This window comes from Salvelinus alpinus, chromosome 2, assembly GCF_045679555.1.
Source record: "Salvelinus alpinus chromosome 2, SLU_Salpinus.1, whole genome shotgun sequence".
In the NCBI taxonomy this organism is placed as follows: Eukaryota; Metazoa; Chordata; class Actinopteri; order Salmoniformes; family Salmonidae; genus Salvelinus; species Salvelinus alpinus.
In genome coordinates, this window is record NC_092087.1 from 72,168,962 (window position 1) to 72,192,736 (window position 23,775).

A 23,775-nucleotide genomic window follows, 5' to 3' on the forward strand; every position below is an offset into this window, starting at 1 on the left:
CATTATAAACACGTTTAACTGATAATGGTGGGCATTTACATTCACCATAAAAATATATAACATAGACAGTACATTTCCTATCATCAGTTTTCTGGTTTGCACAATATTTGGCAGCAAGTGTATTGATTTATAATTGGCACCAGAAATATGCGGCTAGGCAGAAAAGTAAACAAGCTTCACGAATCATGCCCGGTTGGTGGAAAGATTTCCCGCAAAATCGTTGAAAAGCAAGAGAAAGCGAGCGGCAATTTGCCTCTTCCACCGAACATGATGGTGTCACTTACAGTTGTGTCTGCCCAATCACAAGTCTCAAATTCCATATTCGAATTTCTATTGGATGAGAAGTATTTCTAGATGTCCAGTAAAGACCACACGATTTTAGCATAACGTGTAGCTCATCTGAAGTTTTAATGTTTTTCATATAACCAATAACATAATCTAATATTTGTATGTAAATATGATGGATGTACTTTACTAGTCGACTTTGTGTGAATCGTTGGAGGGAATACTGGACCGCAACATTTGGGATTTCTTCTCGTTAACCCACTATGCTAGTTTAGCTAGCAGCAGCTTGCTTCCTTGCAAATTTCATGGGTTGCCTGTGTTGGTGAGTCTCTAGCTGGCTTGCTAATCTTAGCTAATGCTCACAAGGTTAGCTTCAGTGTTGTACAGTCAGATAGTAAAGCATACTTTTGTGTTTTACCCGTTTCGAATATCACTCCCACACGTTTAAGCTATCTAGTTATAATTTAGGACATTTTGACTATTTGTTTATGCTAGCTAGTTAGCCTTGCTGGCTAACTAGCTAACAAAAATCCAGATGCTGGAATTTGAGACAAATTACGGTAGCTAGCCAATGTGTTTACCTCTATATTTCTTACATAAATATGTATGTGTGTAGTTAGCTATGATCTTTCATAGTCTTATGGGATGTTGAAATGGAAAAATATAATGTTATACAAAGCCCATACTAAAGTAGGTTAGCTAGCTTGCTAACTCAACTAACGTTAGCTGATATGATTATGCTTCCTTTGTTTTGAAAAGGACCATAATAATGTTTGTTTCATCTGCATGGATGCACCATCTACAGCATTCAGGTGAAGTCATGAGTGGGACCAGTTGTAAAGCGAACGGCGCCGTCTACCCGGCATCGACAACTGTAATGACCACGGTGAAGAAGCCGAAGATGGAGCAGATTCAAGCAGACCATGAGTTGTTTCTACAGGCCTTTGAAAGTGAGTTGCATGACTTTTTACTTATACCAGGAAGTAACGATTTTAAGCCAGGTGGAAATCTTTTAAAATAACCAATAGCGTATAATTTGGATTTTGTTGTCTACTTTTCTCACAACTAATATCAATGACACTGACTAATATGAGGCCTATCTCTGACTAAATTTTATTAGAAAGTGGGCCTGGAACCATAACATGCATAGGATATATATGTGCGGCTCTGCAATACTATACAGCTCTGTGAATACATTCATACCATAATTTTATTCAATTCTTACTAAAATCATAAAAAATAAGATTATTGAGCAGGCTATGATTATTGTTATGATGTATTTGCAGAGCCAACTCAAATCTACAGATTTCTCCGCACAAGGAACCTGATTGCAGTAAGCAAATATTACATCCATAATATACATGTATACATAATGTACAGTGCCTTCAAAAACTATTTACACCCCTTGAAATTTTCCTTATTTTGTTGTTACAGTCTGAATTGGATTATATGTAGATTGTGTGTCACTGGTCTATGTAAAATAACCCAAAATGTCAAAGTGGAATTGTGTTTTTAGAAATGTTAACAAAAAAATAAAAACGAAAAGCTGAAATGTCTTGAGTCAATAAGTATTCAACCCCATTGTTATGGCAAGACTAAGACTTTGCTTAACCGGTCAGATAATAAATTGCATGGAATAACTCTGTGTGCAATAGTGGTGTTTAATGTGATTTTTGAATGACTACCCCATGCATACAATTACCTGTAAGGTCCCTCAGTCGAGCAGTGAATTTCATGCACATAATTCAACCACAAAGACCAGGAAGGTTTTCCAATGCCTCGCAACGAACGGCACCTATTGGTAGATGAAGAAAAAATCAGACATTGAATATCCCTTTGGGCATAGTGAAGTTATTAATTACACTTTGAATGGTGTATCAATACATTGTCACTACAAATATACAGGTCGTCCTTTCTAACTCGGTTGCCGGAGAGTAAGGAAACCGCTCAGGGATTTCACCATGAGGCCAATGGGGACTTTAAAACAGTTCCAGAGTTTAACCTCTTAGATGTAAAGGCAACATTTTGATTTCCACTTAAATAGACATACCCAAAAGGAACTGCTATTCATGTGTAATTACATGATACTGACATGCCAAAAATTGCTATATCTGGAAAGAAGACATCTGGGAGATTGAGGAAATTATCAGAAGATAGGAGTTACATAGTTCAGAATAGTAATCTTTCATCAATAAGATAATTATTGATGCCCAGAGCTGGAAACACATCAGATGGCTCCCACAAAATGTGAACAGTATCAGAAAAAAAATGGCATTGATAGGCCTAACAACTAGAAATGGGCAGATATTTTAGTAAGTGTGGTCACGGGATGTTTCCAAGTGTCCCTAAACTTCTTCAAAGTGGTATGTCTGTAAATTAGATAATTCCAGTGCTATTACATATTTGCAATCCCTAAATGCTATTTGTTCAGTATAAAAACAATTTCTACTATATCAACCTCACTCAAACATTGTGGTGGTGTTATGTGGTATCCAGGGTACATTCAAGTGTCCTTTCAACCTCCAAATTGTCAGAATGTGGTAATTGCACATGGATATGCCTAAAAGTTATTTTTCACTATAAAAACTAAGTTTCTACAACACCAACCTCTCTCAAACGTTGTGGTGGTGTCGGGGGACATACAGGGGATATCCAAGTGTTTTCAACCACTCAAAAGTGCCTGAATGTTTAGCCTAGGCATATCCAATATATTGGTCCCACATACAAATTAACTGTTTACAAAAACAGTATAAAAGCAACAGATATGCATTCAAAAATATACAAAAATATCTTATCAAACACAAAGTTGGTTACACATGTTCTTCACTAAAAAGGGTGCAAAAATAGAAATAAGCTGAACTATTTACAAATTGCATTCGTGTTCGTTTTACATCCCAGGTGTAGATGATTAGATTTCACTTTCAGCATAGCTTGTCCGTGTCGTGATAGTCTTTGAAGCAGTCCCTCTCTGCCAGGAAACAAAAAGCGAACCGGTATTTCGGGCAGAAGACCTGGCATTTCACCCTTTTTCGCCCCCTGTGTTTTGTGCAATGCATGCAGTTCTTCCTTTTGTCTTTTTGCATGTGTGTTGGATAGTGGCGCTCACCTTGAGTGGGGGGTCTTGTGATGGTTGCTTTGGGCCCCCAATTCAGCCATTTCCAACACCAGCTGCTCTCGGAAGGCCAACTGGGAGAGAGGGGGTTGACCTTTTTTGCTTTGGACATCTGCTTGTGGAGAATGAAAGCATTTACTGTAGCAATGTCCACAAAGTGGCAAAAAAAAATTCTTATAACACTTCCTGGTCTTGTGGAGGACCTGGTAGTAGCCTATCAGAGCATCAGATAGGTCGACACCCCCCATGCTGGCAATGTAGTCCTTCACAGAAATAGGACTGGGGACATTCTTCCCTTTTCACCCTCCTTGGGACATGGTTGTTATTGAATGCCTTATGCTTTGTGGTGAGCATGGTTACTTCCCTAGTGTCCTTCCATTTCACCAAAAGTAGCTTGTTATTCCTGTTCCAACGTATGGTCCCCCTCTCCGCTGTCTTTGTCATGTCGTTTACCTTGGTCTTGGGGAAACCGATTTTGTAAGGACGAAGGGTGCCACAAGTCCTTATTTTATTTTTCAAGAGGTCTATGAAAAGTGGATGTAGAACCATCAGACGGGGTGATTGACATAGCGGTGGGGGACGCTTGCTGGGGAAGGGTGGCTCCCAAACGTCATCATCTAAATCGTCTGCATCCTCCATTCTGTGGTAAATAAAATAAAGGGGGCCTCCCGGGTGGCGCAGTGGTCTAGGGCACTGCATCGCAGCGCTAGCTGCGCCACCAGAGTCTCTGGGTTCGCGCCCAGGCTCTGTCGCAGCCGGCCGCGACCGGGAGGTCCGTGGGGCGACGCACAATTGGCCTAGCGTCATCCGGGTTAGGGAGGGTTTGGCCGGTAGGGATATCCTTGTCTCATCGCGCTCCAGCGACTCCTGTGGCGGGCCGGACGCAGTGCGCGCTAACCGAGGGGGCCAGGTGCACGGTGTTTCCTCCGGCACATTGGTGCGGCTGGCTTCCGGGTTGGAGGCGCGCTGTGTTGAGAAGCAGTGCGGCTTGGTTGGGTTGTGCTTCGGAGAACGCATGGCTTTCGACCTTCGTCTCTCCCGAGCCCGTACGGGAGTTGTAGCGATGAGACAAGATAGTAATTACTAGCGATTGGATACCACGAAAATTGGGGAGAAAAGGGGATAAAATTTATATTTAGAAGAAAAAAAAGGAAAATATTGTTGTAAGACACACAGAATTACAGTTGACTAAATGTAGAAAACGACATTACTGTGAAGTAAAAACAACAGGCCTTTATCTGTACAGTGACTCGAAATAGGTGTGAAGCACACACACACACACACACACACACACACACACACACACACACACAATGCAAACAGTAACACTTTGGAGACAAAGGCAGAGGTGATAACCACAAAAACAATGGTCATAAGAGTTCAGTGTCCTTTTCAAAGTTACAAGGATGAAAGTTAGAACAGTGAACTAATATGAAACAGACAATAACAAAAATAAACATTATTACTCTCGGGGCTGGTGATCAATAACGGTAGGTCACAGGGGCGGCAGGTAGCCTATTGGTTAGAGCGTTGGGCTAGTAACCGAAAGGTTGCTAGATCGAATCCCTGATCTGACAAGGTAAAAATCTGTCGTTCTGCCCCTGAACAAGGCAGTTAACCCACTGTTCCTAGGCTGTCATTGTAAATAAGAATTTGTTCTTAACTGACTTGCCTAGTTAAATATAAAACATGTATTAAAAAATCAGGCAGACAAATAAGACATCCCCATGATCTGTGGAGTCCCGACTTTTGGTGTGTATAGACGTATTCCATGTTTATTTTGTTTATGCTAACTGCAATGTAGGTAGCAGCCATCTTGAAATTAAGTCGTCGGCTCGGCCTGCCTTATACATTCGTATGCCCATATATGGTAGTAAGCCACACCAAAGATTTTAAGGCACAGGTCAATAGCCAAGATACTCAGCTTTCCGCAGACACCCTGCTTTTGCAGATAGGTGCTACCGTTCTCATACCAGACTGAATTGAATAAAACAAATCTAACAGACTTACCCAGAAAGACTCATAGTTGTAATTGCTGTGATTGTAACATGTATTGACTCAAGGGGTTGAATACTTATCTATTCAAAATATATTAGTGTTTTATTTTCCATAAATGTGATTATTAAAAATGTAAAAAAAATCCACTCTGACATTATAGTATTTTGTGTAGATTGTTGACAAAAAATGTAATAAATTTTAAACCCATTTTGTAACACAACAAAATGTGGAAAAGGTCAAGGGGTGTGAATACTTTCTGAAGGCACTGTATATATAATAATAGATATATACGTGTCATTTTATTTTATTTCTCATTTTCACAATGTCTGGTGTATTAATGATTAACCTCCAAATGCTTCCATTTTAGCCTATATTCTTGCACAGGACTCTTACCTTCATGACCCACAGAAACACTCGAACAAATGCCAAAAGGTAACATATTGTTCTCTGATTGATCTGAAAGGGATCAGATGATTTTTATATGGTAGTAAGACATTAATCAGAGATGGTATAAAGTAGAACCTCAAAGATAAGAACCTCAAACTTACAGACTGGACGTTAACCAAACGATCAATATCAAACCGGGACATGTATTAAATGCAAAACCAAACTTATGTGGGCTACACACAAGCGTACACCTTGCTTACCCGTGTACATACGCTATCTATATTTTCTATAAAGGTAGATGCGGTTATCAAGATAATTTCAAAGTTACGGACGGCCATTTTATGGACCTCCATTCCCGACATGTTCATATCTTTGAGGTCCTACTGTACTTTTTTTTTATCTCATCAAAGTTAAAGCCACTTCTAAGGTCCTAATTTGTGCTGTGCTTGAACTTGTGTGCTCAGGAAAACTTTCAAGGTGGATGACATGCTGCTCAGAGTTGAGAAGATGAAGGGAGAGCAGGAATCTCACAGGTAAGAGTTATGAGACGTATTATACGTTTTAATGGATGCTTATCATAACTTAAAAAATCTTGAGCCATATAGTTAGTTAGTTTTCTTTTCTTTAAATGTATTTAATTTGAGGTGTTTTCACTTTATTTAGACAGTAAGGTAATCAGAGGTGGAGACTGGCAAGTAGGAGAGAAACAGTGGGAAGGGTGGGGAGCCTTATATGTGACTTGTGCCTGAGAGTGTTACCACAGCTCTGCATCTTTTCTGATTTGTGTATTACTGCTTTTTCTTCTAGCTTGTCCTCACACCTGCAGCTTACCTTCACTGGATTCTTCCATAAGGATGGTATGCCCTTCAATACTCTCCTGTTTGCACCATGTTCAAATGCAATGTATTTGTATGCCTTATACCAATGTGTTGGTGTGATATTTGTACAAAAACGGAAGAGACAAAAGGATGAAACATAAGACACACTTCTTTTTTTTTCTCACACTTTCACCCTCGCAGAAAAGCCATCTCAGAATTCAGAAAACGAACAGAGCTCGGTCTCTCTAGAGGTGCTACTTGTCAAAGTCTGCCATAAAAAACGAAAGGTAAAAACAAGGCTTCGTTTCTCTCTCACATTGTCTCAATCACGTGAAATTGTTTATAAACCAAACTCCTAACTCACCTCCTAGCTAAATCCTAACTTTTCTCCTTTAACATTGTTTTCCATAGGATGTCAGCTGCCCGGTGAAGCAAGTGCCTACAGGTAAAAAGCAAGTGCCTTTGAATCCTGACTGCAGCAACCAAACCAAGCCTGGCTCCCTGCCCTCCCTGTTGGTGTCCAGTAACGAGTTTGAGCCCAGCAACAGCCACATGGTCAAGTCCTACTCGCTCCTGTTCAGGGTCTTACGCACCGGGAGGAGGGACATGAACGGCCTTGTGAACGGCGAGGCCAATGAGAACATAGGCAAGTAGTTGCTAAAACACCCTCGGGGATGTTGGATGACTTACTAAAATCAAATGTCTGTGTTTGTTTGGAGAGAAAGCAGATTAGTTGTAGGGACACTGCCTCATGAAGGTAGTTGAGAGAATGCCAAGAGTGCAAAGATGTCATCAAGTCAACGGGTGGCTACTTTTAAGAATATAAAATATATTTTGATTTGTTTAACACTTCTCTGGTTACTACATGATTCCATATGTGTTATATCATAGTTCTGATGTCTTCACTATTATTCTACAATGTAGAAAATAGTCAAGGGTTTTTCTCTATTTTTACTGAGTAGGTGTGTCCAAACCTTTGACTGCTACTGTATATATATATATATATAAATATATATATATATAAATAATATGGCAACCATTTTGTTTTGATGATGTGGCATTATTTTCATGAGGAAAATGTCTTGCTTTTGTTTGTTTGGTGTCTTTACATGTTCAGATGTGACAGAGGTGCCCAGCAGAAAGAAGAGAAGCTCCGCCCACAGAGAAGATGGAGAGACCACAGAGACCTTTGTTGCACAGATGACCGTCTTTGACAAGAACAGGTAAACAACATACCATATATGGCAAAATGGTAGTCATTTATCCCCAGGTGGCAACTGTCATTACCAAGTTGCTGCTGCACTTTGACCTCAGGGATATTTAGCCGCTTTCGAGTGGCTTTTTAAAGTGCTATAAACTCTGACCCCTATTTTTTTATTAAAACCATGACCACATATATTCTATAGCTGTTCACACTCATTGTTAAATTCATTACTCAGCGCGTATAGTTAATAAGCGACCTCTGTCATGTGCAGGAGATTGCAGCTGCTGGATGGGGAGTATGAAGTGTCCATGCAAGGGATGGAGGACTGCCCTGTCAGCAAGAAACGAGCCACATGGGAAACCATTCTGGATGGGAAGGTGAGTGTGCCAAAGGCACGTGTGTGTGCCAACCTAGCAGGCTTTGGTTTCAGGCCAGCACTAAATACACCTGATTTGAATTACACTAATCAGTCTTGATAAGAAGTTGATTAATTAAATCCGGTGTTGTTGTGCAGAGCTGAAACAACAGCTTGCCCAACCAGTAGCTCCAGCACCAGGGTCGGGGACGACAACTATACAACTAATGTTTCCGGCTCTGCTCCCACAGAGGCTGCCACCGTTCGAGACGTTCTCTCAGGGACCCACGCTGCAGTTCACTCTGCGCTGGACAGGTGACGCCAGCGACAAGTCCACAGCCCCCGTGGCCAAGCCCCTGGCCACACGCAACTCTGACGGCTCCAGCCCCGTGGAGAGCAGGCCCAGCACACTCAAATCTGCCCCCCTGTGTAAGAGACACAACACACTCAATAGCAACTTACTTGGCTTTTACCCAAAAGGAACAACACATTGTAACCTCCCATTAGATTCAATCACACCAATTTCAGTATACTGTTCTCTTGCCTTGACTCAAAATGTATGTATCTAAGGCTGGGTTTACACAGGCAGCCCAATTCTGATAATTTTTTCATTCATTGGTGTTTTGACCAATCTGATGTGATTAGTGTGTGTGGGGGGGGGGGTCAGAATTGGGCTGCCTGTGTAAATGCAGCCTTGGTCACCATCTAACCGATACTAGAGCCATAAATATACTATGACTTTAACTTTATAATAAAATTGACCAGACCGACATGCAGCGGCATCACTAGCACAATAATGTCCCGAAAAATGGTTTGTGCTAATAACCTCTGTCTCCTTCATTTCTCCCTCCCCTCCCTGTTGTAGCTGTGAAGGCCTCTGTCAGCACAGACATCCAGATGAAAAGAGAACAGATCCTGTGTGAACCCAGGCAGAAACTGCGTATATTTTACCAGGTCTGTTTATGCACCAATATGAAATGTTTCACATCGCTTTACATAGTAAGGGGGAAACTCGCCTCATCCATCACTAATGTGTAGCACACGCCTGGTTATGATTATCATGACACACCTCTAAGTACAGGGGAAGGGTAGCGTAATATACTTAAATGTAAAACAAAATCTTGTTTGAGCATCACTCAGAATGGTTCAGTTATTAATAAACCTGTAATGAACTTCCATCCTTTTGTCCCATGGCAGTTCCTGTACAACAACAACACGCGGCAGCAGACGGAGGCTAGAGACGACCTCCACTGTCCCTGGTGCACCTTGAACTGTAGGAAGCTTTACAGCCTGCTAAAACACCTCAAACAGTCCCACAGCCGGTTCATTTTCAATTACGTGGTGAGAGACTAGGGCTTTGTGAGTGTGTGTGTACAGGATTCCTATGTTTGAACGTTTTCCTATTTCAGCACGCTTATATGGAAGGACATTCAACAAGCACAGCACTTATACAAATGACTGATGATTAGCTGATGATTAAAAGATTGTGGGGGCTGTTTTGTTCGACTTCAGTTTGGCTTTTGACATTATCGATCATAGTCTGCTGCTGGAAAAAATTGTGTTATGGCTTTACACCCCCTGCTATATTGTGGATAAAGAGTTAGCTGTCTAACAGAACACAGACATGTTCTTTAATGGAAGCCTCTCCAACATAATCCAAGTAGAATCAGGAATTCCCCAGGGCAGCTGTCTAGCCCCCTTACATTTTTCAATCTTTACTAACGACATGCCAGCCAGTGTGTCTCTGTATGCGGATGACTCAACACTATACATTTCAGTTACTACAGCGACTGAAATGACTGCAACACTTAACAAAGAGCTGCGGTTAGTTTCAGAATGGGTGGCAAAGAATAAGTTAGTCCTAAATATTTCAATAACTAATAGCATTGTATTTGGGACAAATTGTTCACTAAACCCTAAACCTCAACTAAATTATCTGGAAATTGAGCAGGTTGAGGTGACAAAACTGCTTGGAGTAACCCTGGATTGTAAACGGTCATGGTCAAAACATATTGATACAACAGTATCTAAGGTGGGTAGAAGTCTGTCCATTATAAAACGCTGCTCTGCATTCTTAACAGCACTATCAGCAAGGCAGTTCCTACAGGCTCTAGTGTTGTCGCACCTGGACTACTGTTCAGTCGTGTGGTCAGGTGCCACAATGAGGGACAGGGCAGCACACGTACACAGAGAGCAAACATTAATAGTGTGCATGTTAATCTCTCCTGGCTCAAAGTGGAGGAGAGATTGACTTCGTCACTACTTGTATTTGTGAGAGGTATTGACATGTTGAAAGCACCGAGCTGTCTGTGTAAATGACTAGCACACAGCTCAGACACCCATGCATACCCCACAAGATATGCCACCAGAGGTCTCTTCACAGTCCCCAACTCCAAAACAGACTATGGGATGTGCACAGTACTACATAGAGCCATGACTACATGGAACTCTATTCCACACCAAGTAACTGATGCAAGCAGTATAATCAGAAAAAAATTGAAAGATTTAAAAATGTGAAGCAACACAAACATAGGCACAGACACTTGCATATACACACACATGATAACATACACACACGTACACATGGATTTTGTGTTCTAGATATGTGGTAGTGGAGTATGGGCTTGAGGGAACACACTAAGTGTGTTGTGAATTCTGTAATGAATGCATGTATTGTAATGTTTTAAAAATGTTAACTATTAACTTATGCTAATTTGATATTTTGATTAACCTGTTAATCAATTAAACTGTTAAAAGCAAAGAGATTTTAAAGCCATCTACTACCAAGTACCTGGCATACTGTATGTTGAATATTTGAGTTGTTGAGAGTTTGAGAAATAGTTATTTGAATTGAATTGATGTCCCCCTGTGTCTCCAGCCTCACCCTAAAGGTGCTAGGATAGACGTGTCCATCAATGAGTGCTATGACGGCTCCTACGTGGGCAACCCCCAGGACATCCACAGCCAGCCCGGCTTCGCTTTCAGCCGCAACGGCCCCGTCAAGAGGACTGCTGTGACACACGTACTGGTGTGCAGGTAAAGAAGGCGTCTCCTGTCTTCATCTCATTGGCTCTCACCCTCAGTCAACCAGTAGCAAGGATTGCATGTCAGAATCAAAGCACTGAAATAAAAAATATTCACTTGGTTATGTTCAGCCTCCTGGGTAATCATGTGAAATTATTTTTGTATTTGCTGTATGCTTAAAAAGTAAAACTGCAATTTTGATTGGCTGACGTATTTCATATATCCTCACTTAGATGGTACCATCACAGCCATATAGCTAGCTGAGAATGTGTACTATTTGTCCACTAGCTTGCCTGCGGGTGTGTCCCTAACCTAACCACAGCCTCTGACCCCTAATCCATTGCTCCTGTCTTGTAGGCCCAAGCGGACGAAGCCCAGCCTGTCAGAGTTCCTGGAGTCTGAGGATGGGGAGCTGGAGCAGCAAAGGACCTATGTGAGCGGACACAACCGCCTGTACTTCCACAGTGACAGCTGCATGCCTCTCAGACCCCAGGAGATGGACGTGGACAGCGAGGACGAGAGAGACCCGGAGTGGCTGAGAGAGAAGACCGCCACGGTCAGTCCCTCTGCTCACACTGTTACTCAGACTGAGATTATGTACAATGGAGTAGAAGAGAAGAGAATTAAAAACATAACAATTGACTGCCTGATGTTTATACAGAATGGCCCATATCCTAACTTTAGATAGATGCATGTCAAATGAGTATCCCATTGATATCAATGTATGAAATTCGAGCATCTCAAGATAGGATTACACCCTATATGAAGCCAACATGAATGAGTGTCGGCTTGAACTACAGCTGTGCTTTGCTTCCATAAACTAAAACGTACCTTCTGGTTGTGTTGGTAGACTAATTTATGAGTGTTCCACCCACAGCAATTGGATGAGTTCACAGACGTCAACGAGGGCGAGAAGGAGGTGATGAAGCTGTGGAACCTGCACGTCATGAAGCATGGGTATGTACCTAAAAGCTGTGGGTATGTATCTCTAATCACTAGCCTCTTACGGCACTATAGTAGATAACTTAGAAATACACATACAGCCACATCACCTTGAAGAGTTTACCTCTTAACATGTGCTATAAATGGTGTCTAAGTAAGGATAAAAATAGTCATCTTTATGTTACTGTAATTTAGAAATCCACATAAAGCCATGACACTTTGAGAGTTTATATCTAACATGTGATACAAATAAAATAGCATAATGTATTTAAAAAGTTGTCCTTAATCTGACTCATTCGCTCTAGTAAATCAGTATTCTAACCTCATTTCCTCCCGTTGTGTTCTGTTTCCTGTCCGTATCTAGCTTCATAGCCGACAACCAGATGAACCAGGCCAGCATGCAGTTTGTGGAGAAGTGCGGCGCCTACATCGCCCGCCGCAACCTCTGCCGCAACTTTCTGCTGCACCTGGTCAGCATGCACGACTTCAACCTGGTCTCCGTGGCCACCATCGACCGCGCCATGTCCCGCCTCCGCCACATCCAGGAGGAGCTGCCCGACGCTGGGGCGGACGACCAGGCTGACCGGGCCCTCATGGAGGGCGCCTGCAATGGCACCGCAATCGCCTGCAGCTCTGGCGGGGGTGGTGGGACCAAGCACGGCAAGAGGACAAAAAGCTCCGTGACTGACTGATGAACTGATGGCATTTGGTGGCAGCAGTCGATCCGACCCATACATTTTCATTGTTATAACTGTCACCCTTGGTGCTTAGCTAGGTGGGAGGAAGACGTCAATGGAGGATTGTCTTGTATTGACTCAAGACATACAAATATAGCTACACACACAACACAGGCATATGAAGACTCACTGTAATGTGAGGTTTTACCAAGTCATTATGCACCGTGAGACAGTTTTAGTGATTCTTGGTGGTTTCGGGGGTGTGAAGAAACTGGGGGAATCACTTGAAAGGTATTGTAATCATGCTTTGACTGCCTTTGTTATCACGTTGTAATCAGAAACTGTATTGAGTGGATATACAGTAAGTCATGCATATTGGTAACATTGTCACTCCTGATGATCTGTATTCCATAACCCTGTCTGTTTGGCTCTCATGATCCTTTTAGTTGACTATTGTTAGCACTTGGTAATAATTTGTATTAGTGAATTGTTTTAAACTTGAGTTGAATCACCATTTTAATTTTATTCTGCGCAACTGCATCAATTGTCAGATTCACCCCGTCTGTCTTGAATCCCCGGAATCCTTATCAGGATTTTATTTGTTTTGATTTGATGTATGTTGATTCTCATGTTTCTGTTGATACTATCTTGAGTAATGAAGGAACAGTGGACTATTTTTCCACACGACCGGATTACTCTCTGCATCCATAGCTTGAGGATATTAAGCCAAGATGAACCACAAACTGCCAGCACATTCGCCCTTTTTATGTAGACTACCTAGCTCTTCTACAGGGGTGTGTTCACTAGGAACCAAGCGGAAGAAAACGGGGCGGGACCTACCTGTATTTGTCCAATAGGAAATTCTTGTTTTTGTTGCAAAAGGTTTTCTGTTGTGAAATGTTTTGCCACGGTTTGCTACTGTGTGCACTAATGAATACACCCCAGAAAACAGGACTACAACCTATGGACGTTTTATGACATGCTGGAACCTGTATTATGGTTAACTAGGTTTGAGGGACATCTGGAACTCAAGCTGTTTTTGATGTTCATTGATCTTCATAAACGGGTGAGATAGGAAGTGTTGGACAACACTCCTTACAGACACTTTGTATACATTGTAATAATGTCAATATCTAGCTATATCCCATTGTGAACCTGATTATCACTGATTATGGACATGTAGGATTTTTCTTCAAAGGCAATATGCTGTTTGTTCATTGGAAATGGGTCCTAGTTGATATGTGTCTATCCTACTATTAGGCTCTGTTTAAATGCCAAAGGGGGTGATTTTCAGTAAGTTTCTCAGTTCTGCGTACATTTTTTTTTGTTGCTGCATCATTTCAAAACTTTAAATGCCAAGCGGTGTATAAGCCTTAGCTGTGTTTTTGCGTTGTGTGAGTGCACAAATTGAACAAAAGCAGTAGTTTTGGTGCTTCGTTGGACAACTTTTCCCTCAACTCCATGGACCAGTCTTTTACTTCCTTGTACCTTTATGCACGTTTTTGATCGGCTGGATATAAGGGTAGAAAACAATCAATTCACCATATTGTCAAACCACCGTTGAAGTCGTGATTTATGTTATAAACTTTGGATATGGGGATTTTATATTTAAAATAAAATACATTTGACCTTGTCAGTTTTCTTTATTCAACTGATATCAACATTCATGAAAAATATAGAACATTTTAATATATTCAGAAAATGTAGATTAGCTTACTCCCAAAGGTTTTGTAACTCCAGTGCCTAGGGGCGGTACCAAATATTCGTGACGTAGTACTCAAATTGCTGTCTGATTGGTTGATCTGGGTTTGGCGCGTTTATTTGAACATATGGAAGCGGTAAGTTACACAACATTTAAACATTTGGCTGCGTGTGCTGATTTATTTTTAAGGAATAGCTAAATCATGAAATTAGCGTGAACGTAAGCATGTTTAAAGTAACTTTCTCGGGAGGCTATCATTGACTTGTTCAGAAGCTCATATCAGAAAGTAAAGTTCTCTAACTAGCTAAGTCTATGTTGTTACAATGTGTCAACGGTTGTGAAAGTGCTACTTTGTAGGTATCTATTACAGCACCTGCTGCCATCTGGCACTACGAAGACAAAAGTGAAAGTAACTTTAATTTTGTCTTCCCATTATAGTGAATGATATGAATGCCCTATTGATGTTATGACAGTAATGGTGACATCTTCAGAAAGGAATTTTATTTTTTATTTAACTAGGCAAGAAAGATGTTGTTATCGCCCTACTTGGCCATTGAGAAGAAGGCTGGGTGCTCAAAATCCAACGACATCACAAAGTACTTCAGTATAACCCCACAACCTCTTGGGAGGAAGAGCCTAATTTCTGAGCAGGCGAAAGAGAAACCTAAGATGGTGCCTTGTCATATTGGGGGGTCTTCTGATGAGGTGCCTCTCTCTGTGTCACGGTCAACCAGTAGGCTGCACAGATTCAAGCAGAACAGATACCCCGAAGCAAGAACAAGCCTCATCAAGGATAGCTTCTGCTCAGACCCTCCTAATAATGTTAAAATGATTTCAGAGTCAAACTGCTCCAGTGCTGACACGGCATTCAGGGGCAGGGCAGTGATGGGGTCAGTGGACCTGGCTCAAGTCACTGGCCGATGCCATGGAGCAGGAGTTGGACTCGGATCTGGTCAGAGTGAAATAGCATGTACCCTCACAATTCAAGCAGCGGTGCAGTCTGCCTCCGGGACAACCAGGGTCTCAGATGAGAAAGTGGCAACCATTTTCACCAGGAAACGGGACACTAATAAGGCCAATAGTCCCCAACACTCAGAGAGATGGATTTTGAATTGGTGTTCCAGGTCAACACTTAAACACAACCAGACTGAGAGGAAGGGGTCGATTACTTCTGGTTGGAGAGATAAGTTGTCAGGGTCTGCCCGCAAGGGGACTCTTGAAGAGGTCAAATTGTCTAACCCACTGTTCCCAGTGAGAAGAGTCTTCACTATGCTGCTGAAGAAATACAAACATAAAATTCTGGAGTCGGAAAGTCCCGGTAAGATTGAGAGACTATAGTTAACTCTATTCTATCTGTGTCATGTTCTTATTGTCATGTATACAGTCTGTGTGGTGCCATATTCAGTCTTATTGGTCGCCTTTTCTTTCAGAGACAGAGATAGGCGCTACATCTCCTAGCTCTGTAGGAAAGAGGAAACATCAGAATGAGAAGGAGGACCCTGAAACCGTACGCAAGCGCCAAAGGTCTAGCCCGGGGTTAGAGGAGACCAGCTTGACTGGGTATAGTCCCTCTTTAGAAGACCAAGTCAGGGGGTCTCTTATCCCCTCTTCCAGGGGTCAGCCTAGAAGAAGCAGGCTGAGCCGAACACAGAGACTCAGGCGGCAACAGCAGGAAAGTCAAGGTCTGGGGATAGGTCATGAACTGACCCCTAACCCACCAAACCAAGCAGAATCTCCTCAGAAGGTTTATCCTGCCCAACCACAGCAATGCCTTAGGACAGGTGATGATTCCTAATACATTGTAGTTTCAACAACAATCAGTATTTACTTTTCTTTGTCCAATTTTGTATGTCCTAACTATGTATGTCCTGGACCACGAGAATACAGAGGTGCTTTAGCTCTGTCATTGATTGGGATCTGCCATTGGTTTTTAAAATATGTACCTTTATTTTTCTGTTGTGAAGTTCACAACATTGAGGATTTGCTGTGGACAGAGAAGTACCGCCCTCAGCACTCCAGTGAGGTAATAGGCAACTCTGTCTCTGTAAAGAAGCTACACAGGTGAGTTGCTAACACCACTGCTAGCTCCTCCAATGTTTAGCTTTTATAGTATGCTGTCTTAAATGCATTTCCTTGTTTCTGTTTGCAGTTGGTTAAAGAAATGGAAACGGAGAGCTGACTGTGAAGAGAGGAGAAAAGAGCGAGACAGGAAACTAGAGGAGAACGCCAACAGCAATGGTAAAAATAAAAAACTTTTAGATGTTATGAATTGATGGGGGAAAATGTGTAAAACAAAAACCACCAAAAATAAAACCACTGTATTATAAAAAATTAAAAAACATCACTGACGATGAATCTTCCATGAATAACATTGATTGTAGCGTTGACCTCCGGTTTGGCTGTGCAGACTCGTGGGACTGTGGTGACTTCCAGGGAGAGGCTAGAGTGGAGGAGGACGGGGAGGAAGATCTGTGTAGCACCATGCTGATCACAGGACCTCCAGGGGTGGGCAAGACTGCCTCAGTATACGCCTGCGCTCAGGAGCTAGGCTTCAAGGTCAGTGTGGGACTACTTGGAAGACCTACAGTTCCATTCACGTGTAACCTTTTATTTAACTAGGCAAGTCAGTTAAGAACAAATTATTATTTACAATGACGGCCTACACCGGCCAAACCCGAACAACGCTGGACCAATTGTGCGCCGCCCTATGGGACTCCCAATCACGGCCGGTTGTGAAAAGCTGGATTTGAACCAGGGTGTCTGTAGTGACACGTCTAACACTGAGATGCAGTGCCTTAGACTGCTGCGCCACTCGGGAACCCGAATAGGACCTACTGATTGGTGTTAGAATATGGTACAGAGACATTCCTCTATTTTTAACTTTTAAATTACAGTTTGTGGGTAATTGGATAAGATGGGTAAAGCAGAGAACCAGGAGAGGCTGGCTCATGTTCATTCAGTCATATGATTCACCAAAACAGGTTAGCTTTCATACGGGTGTATCCAATCATCTTCTAAGCTGTGTAATATATGTAAGATGGCTGTCTCGACTGCTCATTTCCTTGGCCTCTCCAGGTGTTCGAAGTGAACGCCTCCTCCCAGCGCAGTGGTCGCCACATCCTGACTCAACTGAAGGAGGCCACCCAATCTCACCTGGTGGAGATCCAGGGAAGCACCACCTTCAAACCATCTCATCTCAGTAGCTACAACAACACTTCAACTAAATCTGACACAGTAGCTAGTAAGCACACCCCGCTACTGAAAAGTATTTTATTGCAGTCTAAGCACAACCATCTACTGAAAATCACTTATTTAAAGTGACAGGAACTATTTTGTATGGTGTTTGTCCAATGGAGACTGTGGGTTACATCTATTTTGTGCTCTCCTCACACAGGTAAAGTGGCCTCTCCCAGAAAGGTTTACTCATCCTATAGGAAGGGGCCTCAGCCCCCTCGTAGCTCCCACCATAAGAGAGGTGGCAGTGCAGCCTCCATGATGCTGGCTAACTTCTTCAAGAAGAAGAGTAAACCAGAGATCACAAACTTAGATGGCCCTTCGTTATCTACAAAACAGGATGAGCACCTACCAAACAGTTAAGAAAAACAGGAAACACCTTGCAAGTTTAGTTAACCACACATAGGCATGTGTGGATCTTAGGAGGCTGGTGGGAGGAGCCATAGGAGCACGGGCTCATTGTAATAGCTGGAATGGCATGAATGCAACGGAGCCGACCGCGTGGTTTCCATATGTTTGATGTGCTTGATACCGTTCCATTTATTCCATCAATTACAATGAGCCCGTCCTCCTATAGCTCATCCCACCAGCCTCCTCTGGTGTGGCTATGGTTAGTCTTTTTGTTTAATTGTTGATATTATATCCTACAGTTTTTGTCTCTCTCAAGACCGTGAAGAAGGCAGATATTATTAACCCTCCGTTAGTCAGTCAACTGTCACCAGACATGGAAGAGCCACCAACAGGTAGCCGGAGTAAAAGGATGTCCACATCACTGATTCTATTTGAAGAGGTAAACCACACAGCAGTCCGTTGTATAGCAGTGCTAGGTTGCAGACTAGACCGCATAACTGTAGTTTTAATGAAGTGACCGAGCTGCACCTACTCCCGCAGGTTGACGTCGTATTCGATGATGATGTGGGATTCCTCACAGCAATCAAGACCTTCATGACGACAACCAAGAGACCTGTGATACTGACCACTAGTGGTGTGTGTGTATGCTGCATACTGAAAAATGTGAATTTAATTGGATTGAAAATGACAAAGTTGAATCATAACACGAAAACTGTCTTCAGATCCCTCCTTCAAAGCAAAGTTTGACGGCGACTTTGAAGCGATCCTTTTTAAAACCCCTTCAGTAGTAAGTCAAGCATCTTAGCACCATTGCATCCCCTCAACTAATGTGCATGATATGGTATGAAGCTGCTACTCCATTTTGTTTCTGTCTGTGTCGTGCACCCTTCCAGGTGAATGTTTGCAGTTATCTGCAGCTGCTGTGTCTGGCTGAGAACGTCAGGATGGATGCTGGGGACATCACCTCTCTGGTGAGCCTAAACCAGATAGACATTAGACGTAGCCTACTGCAGCTGCAGCTCTGGGCCTGCAGTGGAGGAGGACAAGCATCTCAGAGGGCAACCCCACTGAAGGACCCTGCAGGTGGTGTGCATGGAAGTGAGTGATGACAAACTATTAACTGACTAACTTCAATGGCTAGGTGTGGTAGTATATCACATGTATTGTGACCCCTTAGTTTTCTTGGTCCCTGTCTAAAAGAGTTTACGTCAAGTCTTACAATTGAATCACTTGATTGTTTTGGTGAACCCTAGCTCTGGATGTTGCTGCAGTGGAAGACATTGCAGTGGGTGAAAATACTTCTCCCCGCCATCCTCCCTATGACGTGGGCTGCACTCAGAGCATGCTGGGGCTCCTGAACTCTGGCCCCAGCCATGACCTGCAGACCACTCTAAAGGCACGTCACCTCAGAGGCCCTGTGAACTTGAACTAGATGAACGTCCAATGCTTTTATTCGGGTAACAACATTGAATGTCAGTATAACTGTATGAGGTGCCTTTCTCTTTGATTCTTCAGTGCCAGTCCTGGGCTAAACCAGACATCATCAAGCTGATGGAGATCCTTACTGAGAGCTGGAGGAGAGGTGTAGCTTTGCTCTACTTGAACCTGGAGCTCCTCCTTCCCCTACCAGTCAGGACCCAGCCCAGTCCTCTCCTCACCCCAAAGAAAGTGACTTGCCCTAGGCTTCAGAGTGAGCCAACACCCCCTGACATCCACCACCCTCAGATCCTGGATCAGACCAGTCCAGTTAAGGTGTCCTTCGGCTCCAGGCTGAGGAGAAAGAAATGTGTGCCTACATCTGATTCCAGATCAGCTCACAGCATGTTAGTAAAGCCTTACAGAGCCTCACTGTCTCTGAGGAGGGCTCATCCAAGTGTATCAACTATTACTGAGACTATTAATGACAAACTTCAAACTGAGAAGGCGGCAGATGGCTTGGTGTACCACTGCTTAGATGCAATAACTGACTTTATGGACCTCATGTCCTTCATTGATACCTCTCTACCGAGTGAGTCTTCACATAAGGCTGGCCCATGCAGACCAGGGTCTTTTCTCTGGACAGGGGCGGAGGTGAAGGATGGACTGCTAGATGAGATGAGAGAGGAGGATGGGGGCTGTAGGTGGTGGTGTGAGAGGACATTGGAGATCCAGGCTGCAGTAGAGGGCCTGGGCTTCCACAGGTGCCTGGCCAGGGTGTCTGAGGGGTGGGCTGGATCCCAGAGGCTGGAGGGGGAGCAGAGGGGGAGGGTGATGGAGAAACTCACCCTCCCTCTCGCCCCACCCAGACAAAGTTTCAATGTCAGTCAGACCACTTCCTGTGATCCTAGGTGAGTGCAATTTCCTGATTCTGGTATTTTTTCACTGTAAGAAATGCGTTGGCGGCTCAGTCCTCTAAATTACCATACATGCTTATGTGAAGTTAGCACTCAAAGTTTGTAATGTTGTCAGAAATGAGCATTATTGCAAACAAAACCTTGATATTAGATTAAACTTAATAGAACTTTCATTGTAAAGCTCCAGTTCCATTGTGTCAGTGTGGTATCTGAACAGCAGTTTGTCTTCCAGTGTGGTCGAAAGGAGATATGACATCATCAGAACCGTCCTCTCAAGCAGAGCCTTCTGCACCTTGGGAAACAAGCAAGCTGTTGCCTTGGACTACCTACCTGTCCTCCGCACCATGTGCCAATCAGAGAGAACTCAGCAGGGCCAAGGCAGGTGAGTCAATACGCTGCATGAGAGCACCGTATTAATTTCTACTAAGAGAAAACAACGTTATAATTAAAAAGATTGCTCAGATGACTTACAAATACCGATTTTGTTGTACGAATGCTGTTTCTGCATTACCTCAGCAGTATTCACCTGGGCCTCCCTAAGGCTACTGTGAGACTCCTTGCAGATGATTTCCCATGACAATGACCATTGAAGCCAGAAAGACTACACAAACAGATCTACAACATTTCTGGCTCTCTACACTGGATGACAGGAAGGTTAATGCTATCATCTCCCTATGTTAATGACTTGTGATTTAGTGAATGTAGCCCATGATACATTTTGCTGTACATTCATATTTTTTTTACATTTTGTGAGAAGTTTAAGTTTACTGTATGCATTAAATGTAATCCTATTTTTATATTCATGCATAAAAATAAAAACATGTATTTGTTACTTTATATTTTAATCTGGTTCAGTGAGTTGGTGTTTAAAATCAGTGGTATTTCAGGCTTTGAAGGCATTAAACATTTGCCCACAAAGGTACAGATGCATGTGACAAATCATCACTGTACATATTCAAGCTTATTCTGCTTTACTAGTGGCCCTGAGAACATTTCTATTAATGGGAAAGTGAAGAACATGATGTGTGGTATCTATACGAGGAGAGGCTTGAGTTCAGCTGCTGGGGCCTGAACTGACCTCAAGTGCAATACCATCTGAGTCTACAGGTGGGAAGTGCTGTAGTATACATTTAAATGTAAGCTAGTGTCAATTTACATCAAGCCTCCAATATGCAGGTCTCTCTGGTTAGCTCTTTGAACTTCGACCCCACCAGGTCACATATACTGTACACAGTCAACCAGTTTGAGTCTGGTGGAAATTGTCGCTGTAACATTAACTCGATTCACTGAGTAGCTCGTAAAACGCCACAGCCTGCAACATGGCGTCACACAGCTCCTCCCCCCGACTCCGCCCGCCCATCTGGAAGGAGTTCCTGTATTTCACCAACAGGTTGTGAGGGAATGTCACCCTCGGAATCTTCTGAGTCACTGACTCCGTCATCATCCGTTGCACCGCCTGGGCCCCGCTAGTGCGGGAGTCACCCACCATGAGGCCAAAATGGCGGCCGACGGCGGTGCGCATCATGTTGAGCACCTTGGGTGGAGCAGTGATGTCAGGCTGGGTGTAGCGGGGCTCCAGCAGGGCAAACAGCATAGCCTCCACTGTACGCATGTGAGCCATTACTGGGTACAGGGCAGTGTTCTGAAGGGAGATTGATGGCTTTTCCACAACGAAGAAGTCAGCCTTGGGGAGATTGGATACCACAATGGAAATCTGGTAATGAGATGTGATTCAGTACAGGAGTTAGGCTATTTGGATATTACAGAGTCAATGATGTGCTAAGCTGAAACCTAGCCCTGCGACATGGCTGTAGACTGACACCATAGGAGTCTGCACAGTCATGTGTCAGTGCTAACCTACTTACCCAAATGCAAGAATACCTCAATCGGAAACATTCAACTTACGTCATCCAAGTAGGCAGAAGCCATGTAGGTTCCCTTCAGAAAGTTGTGGCAATCCTCATGTTTCCACTCCAACACGTTCATGCCACGATCCATGTGCGCCCAGGCTATTTTATTCACTCCACACACAATGGACACTATGGAATTTGCTTCCTGGAAGAAAGGTGGATTAATACACATGTAATAACACTGATGTAGTATTTATGTGGTGACGTGACTGATGGGGTACAGACAGTGGTGACTGACCCTGTGGGCTGCCCAACTGTGCCATCAACATCCAGACCTCAAGGCCATCTGTCTAGCTAAATCATCTTACATCTAGCCAGGTCCTTTCCACCTCTGGTCTGATGAACTTGGCTAGCTGGATCTTTACTTTTCTTTTCTCCTTCTTCTCCGGAGGGTTGAGGATGGAGTTGAAGACAATGACAGCACTTTTGTGTTTCAGAAGAGGCACATTTATGACGCTTTCGAGATTTTTAAAAGGTCCATTTCTAGTCCTGTATTCCACAATGTTGACAGACTTGCGGCCACGAAGGAGCTTGACAGCAGCAAGCTCCGACTCTGCCGCATTGTTGAGGAGCTGCAGAATGACATCTCGCTGCTCTGACGTGTAGTATGCGTCCAGCGACTTGTCGTCGCAAATAGTAGTAGATGAAGAGAGGGTGTCATTAAGGGTTTCAAAGCCTGCGACTGGGATCCGACTCCTCCAACAGCACGTGCAGTTGAGATACCGGAATTCTAGTTTGGGGGGTGAGCCCTGGGGTTGGTAGAATAAGCCATACTGCCCTGCAAGAATAGATGGAAACACATAATAGGGGGCGGTATAATTTGTGGAACGTTCCAACAGGAATCTGTTCCAAAAATTTCGTAAAGTACAAGGTTGTCAACAACGCATAATGTAGCATGATCAATTCAACTAGCTGCCGAATAGGCATCAACTCACCACGTAGTTTATTCTTAATGTTTGTCCATAGGCTACCAGAGTGAGGACATACATTTTTCGGAATAAATGTGGTGAGTGAAACATTCATTAATTAAATAACCCACTCCCTACCCAGTATCAACTTTGTATGCGGTGTTTGTTGGCAACCTTGTTTCCGCAGTTTTTGGAACAGATTCCTGTTGGAACGTTCCACAAATTATACCCACCCGCTAACAAATAGCACCTGAAAAAAATAAGTTACGAGAAATTTGACAGCTTGAATTAAACATTTGTGCATACCTCTCCGGACGATTAAAGACATAAATCGCCTTGCAACCCACATTGTAATCGTGGTTTTACAGGTAATTCATTCAAACTTTTGCCCTTTAGTTGTTCGCCGAACTCACGCCGATGCGGAAACAAGGATCACGCATACTACGTTCCGAGGCACTTCATGTTCCCCCGCTCTCCAGGTTATTTATGCTGCATTTGAAATCTCACAGATTTTCATCTCAAGTGCAAACTTCTT

At 43.1% G+C, this 23,775-nt stretch overlaps 3 protein-coding genes across 9 annotated transcripts; 2 read left to right on the forward strand and 1 right to left on the reverse strand.

Moving 5' to 3' along the window:
- The first annotated feature begins 271 nt into the window (after positions 1–271).
- LOC139567685 (polycomb protein suz12-B-like) lies at positions 272–14,435 on the forward strand. Of its 3 annotated transcripts, XM_071389091.1 has the most exons (17): positions 272–607; positions 1,091–1,235; positions 1,572–1,618; positions 5,763–5,827; positions 6,247–6,315; positions 6,590–6,639; positions 6,802–6,887; positions 7,012–7,246; positions 7,718–7,823; positions 8,076–8,181; positions 8,411–8,588; positions 9,025–9,113; positions 9,357–9,500; positions 11,038–11,195; positions 11,541–11,739; positions 12,061–12,161; positions 12,490–14,435. In XM_071389091.1, exons 2-17 carry the CDS (start codon positions 1,106–1,108, stop codon positions 12,815–12,817), a joined length of 2,091 nt encoding a protein of 696 aa, XP_071245192.1. In that variant the 5' UTR covers positions 272–607; positions 1,091–1,105; the 3' UTR covers positions 12,818–14,435. The 3 variants fall into 3 exon arrangements, with proteins under 3 accessions (XP_071245192.1, XP_071245189.1, XP_071245190.1); XM_071389088.1 differs by lacking the exon at positions 272–607 and having other exon boundaries at positions 1,061–1,235; XM_071389089.1 differs by lacking the exon at positions 272–607 and having other exon boundaries at positions 1,061–1,235; positions 12,061–12,140.
- Positions 14,436–14,901: 466 nt separating this feature from the next.
- On the forward strand, positions 14,902–21,259 carry LOC139567684 (ATPase family AAA domain-containing protein 5-like). 2 transcript variants are annotated; one of them, XM_071389086.1, is made up of 15 exons: positions 14,902–15,822; positions 15,935–16,285; positions 16,469–16,565; positions 16,654–16,742; positions 16,912–17,060; positions 17,580–17,745; positions 17,899–18,096; positions 18,389–18,528; positions 18,630–18,723; positions 18,812–18,876; positions 18,983–19,187; positions 19,343–19,485; positions 19,605–20,416; positions 20,655–20,804; positions 20,939–21,259. In XM_071389086.1, the coding sequence occupies exons 1-15, from the start codon at positions 15,033–15,035 to the stop codon at positions 20,997–20,999; spliced, it is 3,510 nt and encodes a 1,169-aa protein (XP_071245187.1). In that variant the 5' UTR covers positions 14,902–15,032; the 3' UTR covers positions 21,000–21,259. The 2 variants fall into 2 exon arrangements, with proteins under 2 accessions (XP_071245187.1, XP_071245188.1); XM_071389087.1 differs by having other exon boundaries at positions 20,942–21,136.
- Positions 21,248–23,705, reverse strand: LOC139567687 (transcription elongation factor, mitochondrial-like). Of its 4 annotated transcripts, XM_071389093.1 has the most exons (5): positions 23,547–23,700; positions 23,268–23,443; positions 22,641–23,110; positions 22,328–22,477; positions 21,248–22,136 (listed from the first exon to the last, which is right to left on the reverse strand). In XM_071389093.1, the coding sequence occupies exons 2-5, from the start codon at positions 23,353–23,355 to the stop codon at positions 21,696–21,698; spliced, it is 1,149 nt and encodes a 382-aa protein (XP_071245194.1). In that variant the 5' UTR covers positions 23,356–23,443; positions 23,547–23,700; the 3' UTR covers positions 21,248–21,695. The 4 variants fall into 4 exon arrangements, with proteins under 4 accessions (XP_071245194.1, XP_071245197.1, XP_071245196.1 ...); XM_071389096.1 differs by lacking the exon at positions 23,268–23,443 and having other exon boundaries at positions 21,248–22,106; positions 23,547–23,705; XM_071389095.1 differs by lacking the exon at positions 23,268–23,443 and having other exon boundaries at positions 23,547–23,705.
- Positions 23,706–23,775: the final 70 nt, after the last annotated feature.

What these genes read in the sequence shown, in the direction of transcription:
- LOC139567685 (XM_071389088.1), top strand. Translation starts at nt 1,076, where the DNA reads ATGCACCATCTACAGCATTCAGGTGAAGTCATGAGTGGGACCAGTTGT. An exon ending in ACCGTCTTTGACAAGAACAG is followed by an intron (nt 7,824 to 8,075) that starts GTAAACAACATA and finishes TGTCATGTGCAG; the next exon opens with GAGATTGCAGCTGCTGGATG. An exon ending in AACTGCGTATATTTTACCAG is followed by an intron (nt 9,114 to 9,356) that starts GTCTGTTTATGC and finishes GTCCCATGGCAG; the next exon opens with TTCCTGTACAACAACAACAC.
- LOC139567684 (XM_071389086.1), top strand. Translation starts at nt 15,033, where the DNA reads ATGTTGTTATCGCCCTACTTGGCCATTGAGAAGAAGGCTGGGTGCTCA. An exon ending in ACCTGCAGACCACTCTAAAG is followed by an intron (nt 19,486 to 19,604) that starts GCACGTCACCTC and finishes TTGATTCTTCAG; the next exon opens with TGCCAGTCCTGGGCTAAACC. An exon ending in ACTCAGCAGGGCCAAGGCAG is followed by an intron (nt 20,805 to 20,938) that starts GTGAGTCAATAC and finishes GCATTACCTCAG; the next exon opens with CAGTATTCACCTGGGCCTCC.
- LOC139567687 (XM_071389093.1), bottom strand. Translation starts at nt 23,355, where the DNA reads ATGAATGTTTCACTCACCACATTTATTCCGAAAAATGTATGTCCTCAC. An exon ending in TGGAAAGGACCTGGCTAGAT is followed by an intron (nt 22,478 to 22,640) that starts GTAAGATGATTT and finishes CCTTTCTTCCAG; the next exon opens with GAAGCAAATTCCATAGTGTC. An exon ending in CTTCTGCCTACTTGGATGAC is followed by an intron (nt 22,137 to 22,327) that starts GTAAGTTGAATG and finishes TCTCATTACCAG; the next exon opens with ATTTCCATTGTGGTATCCAA.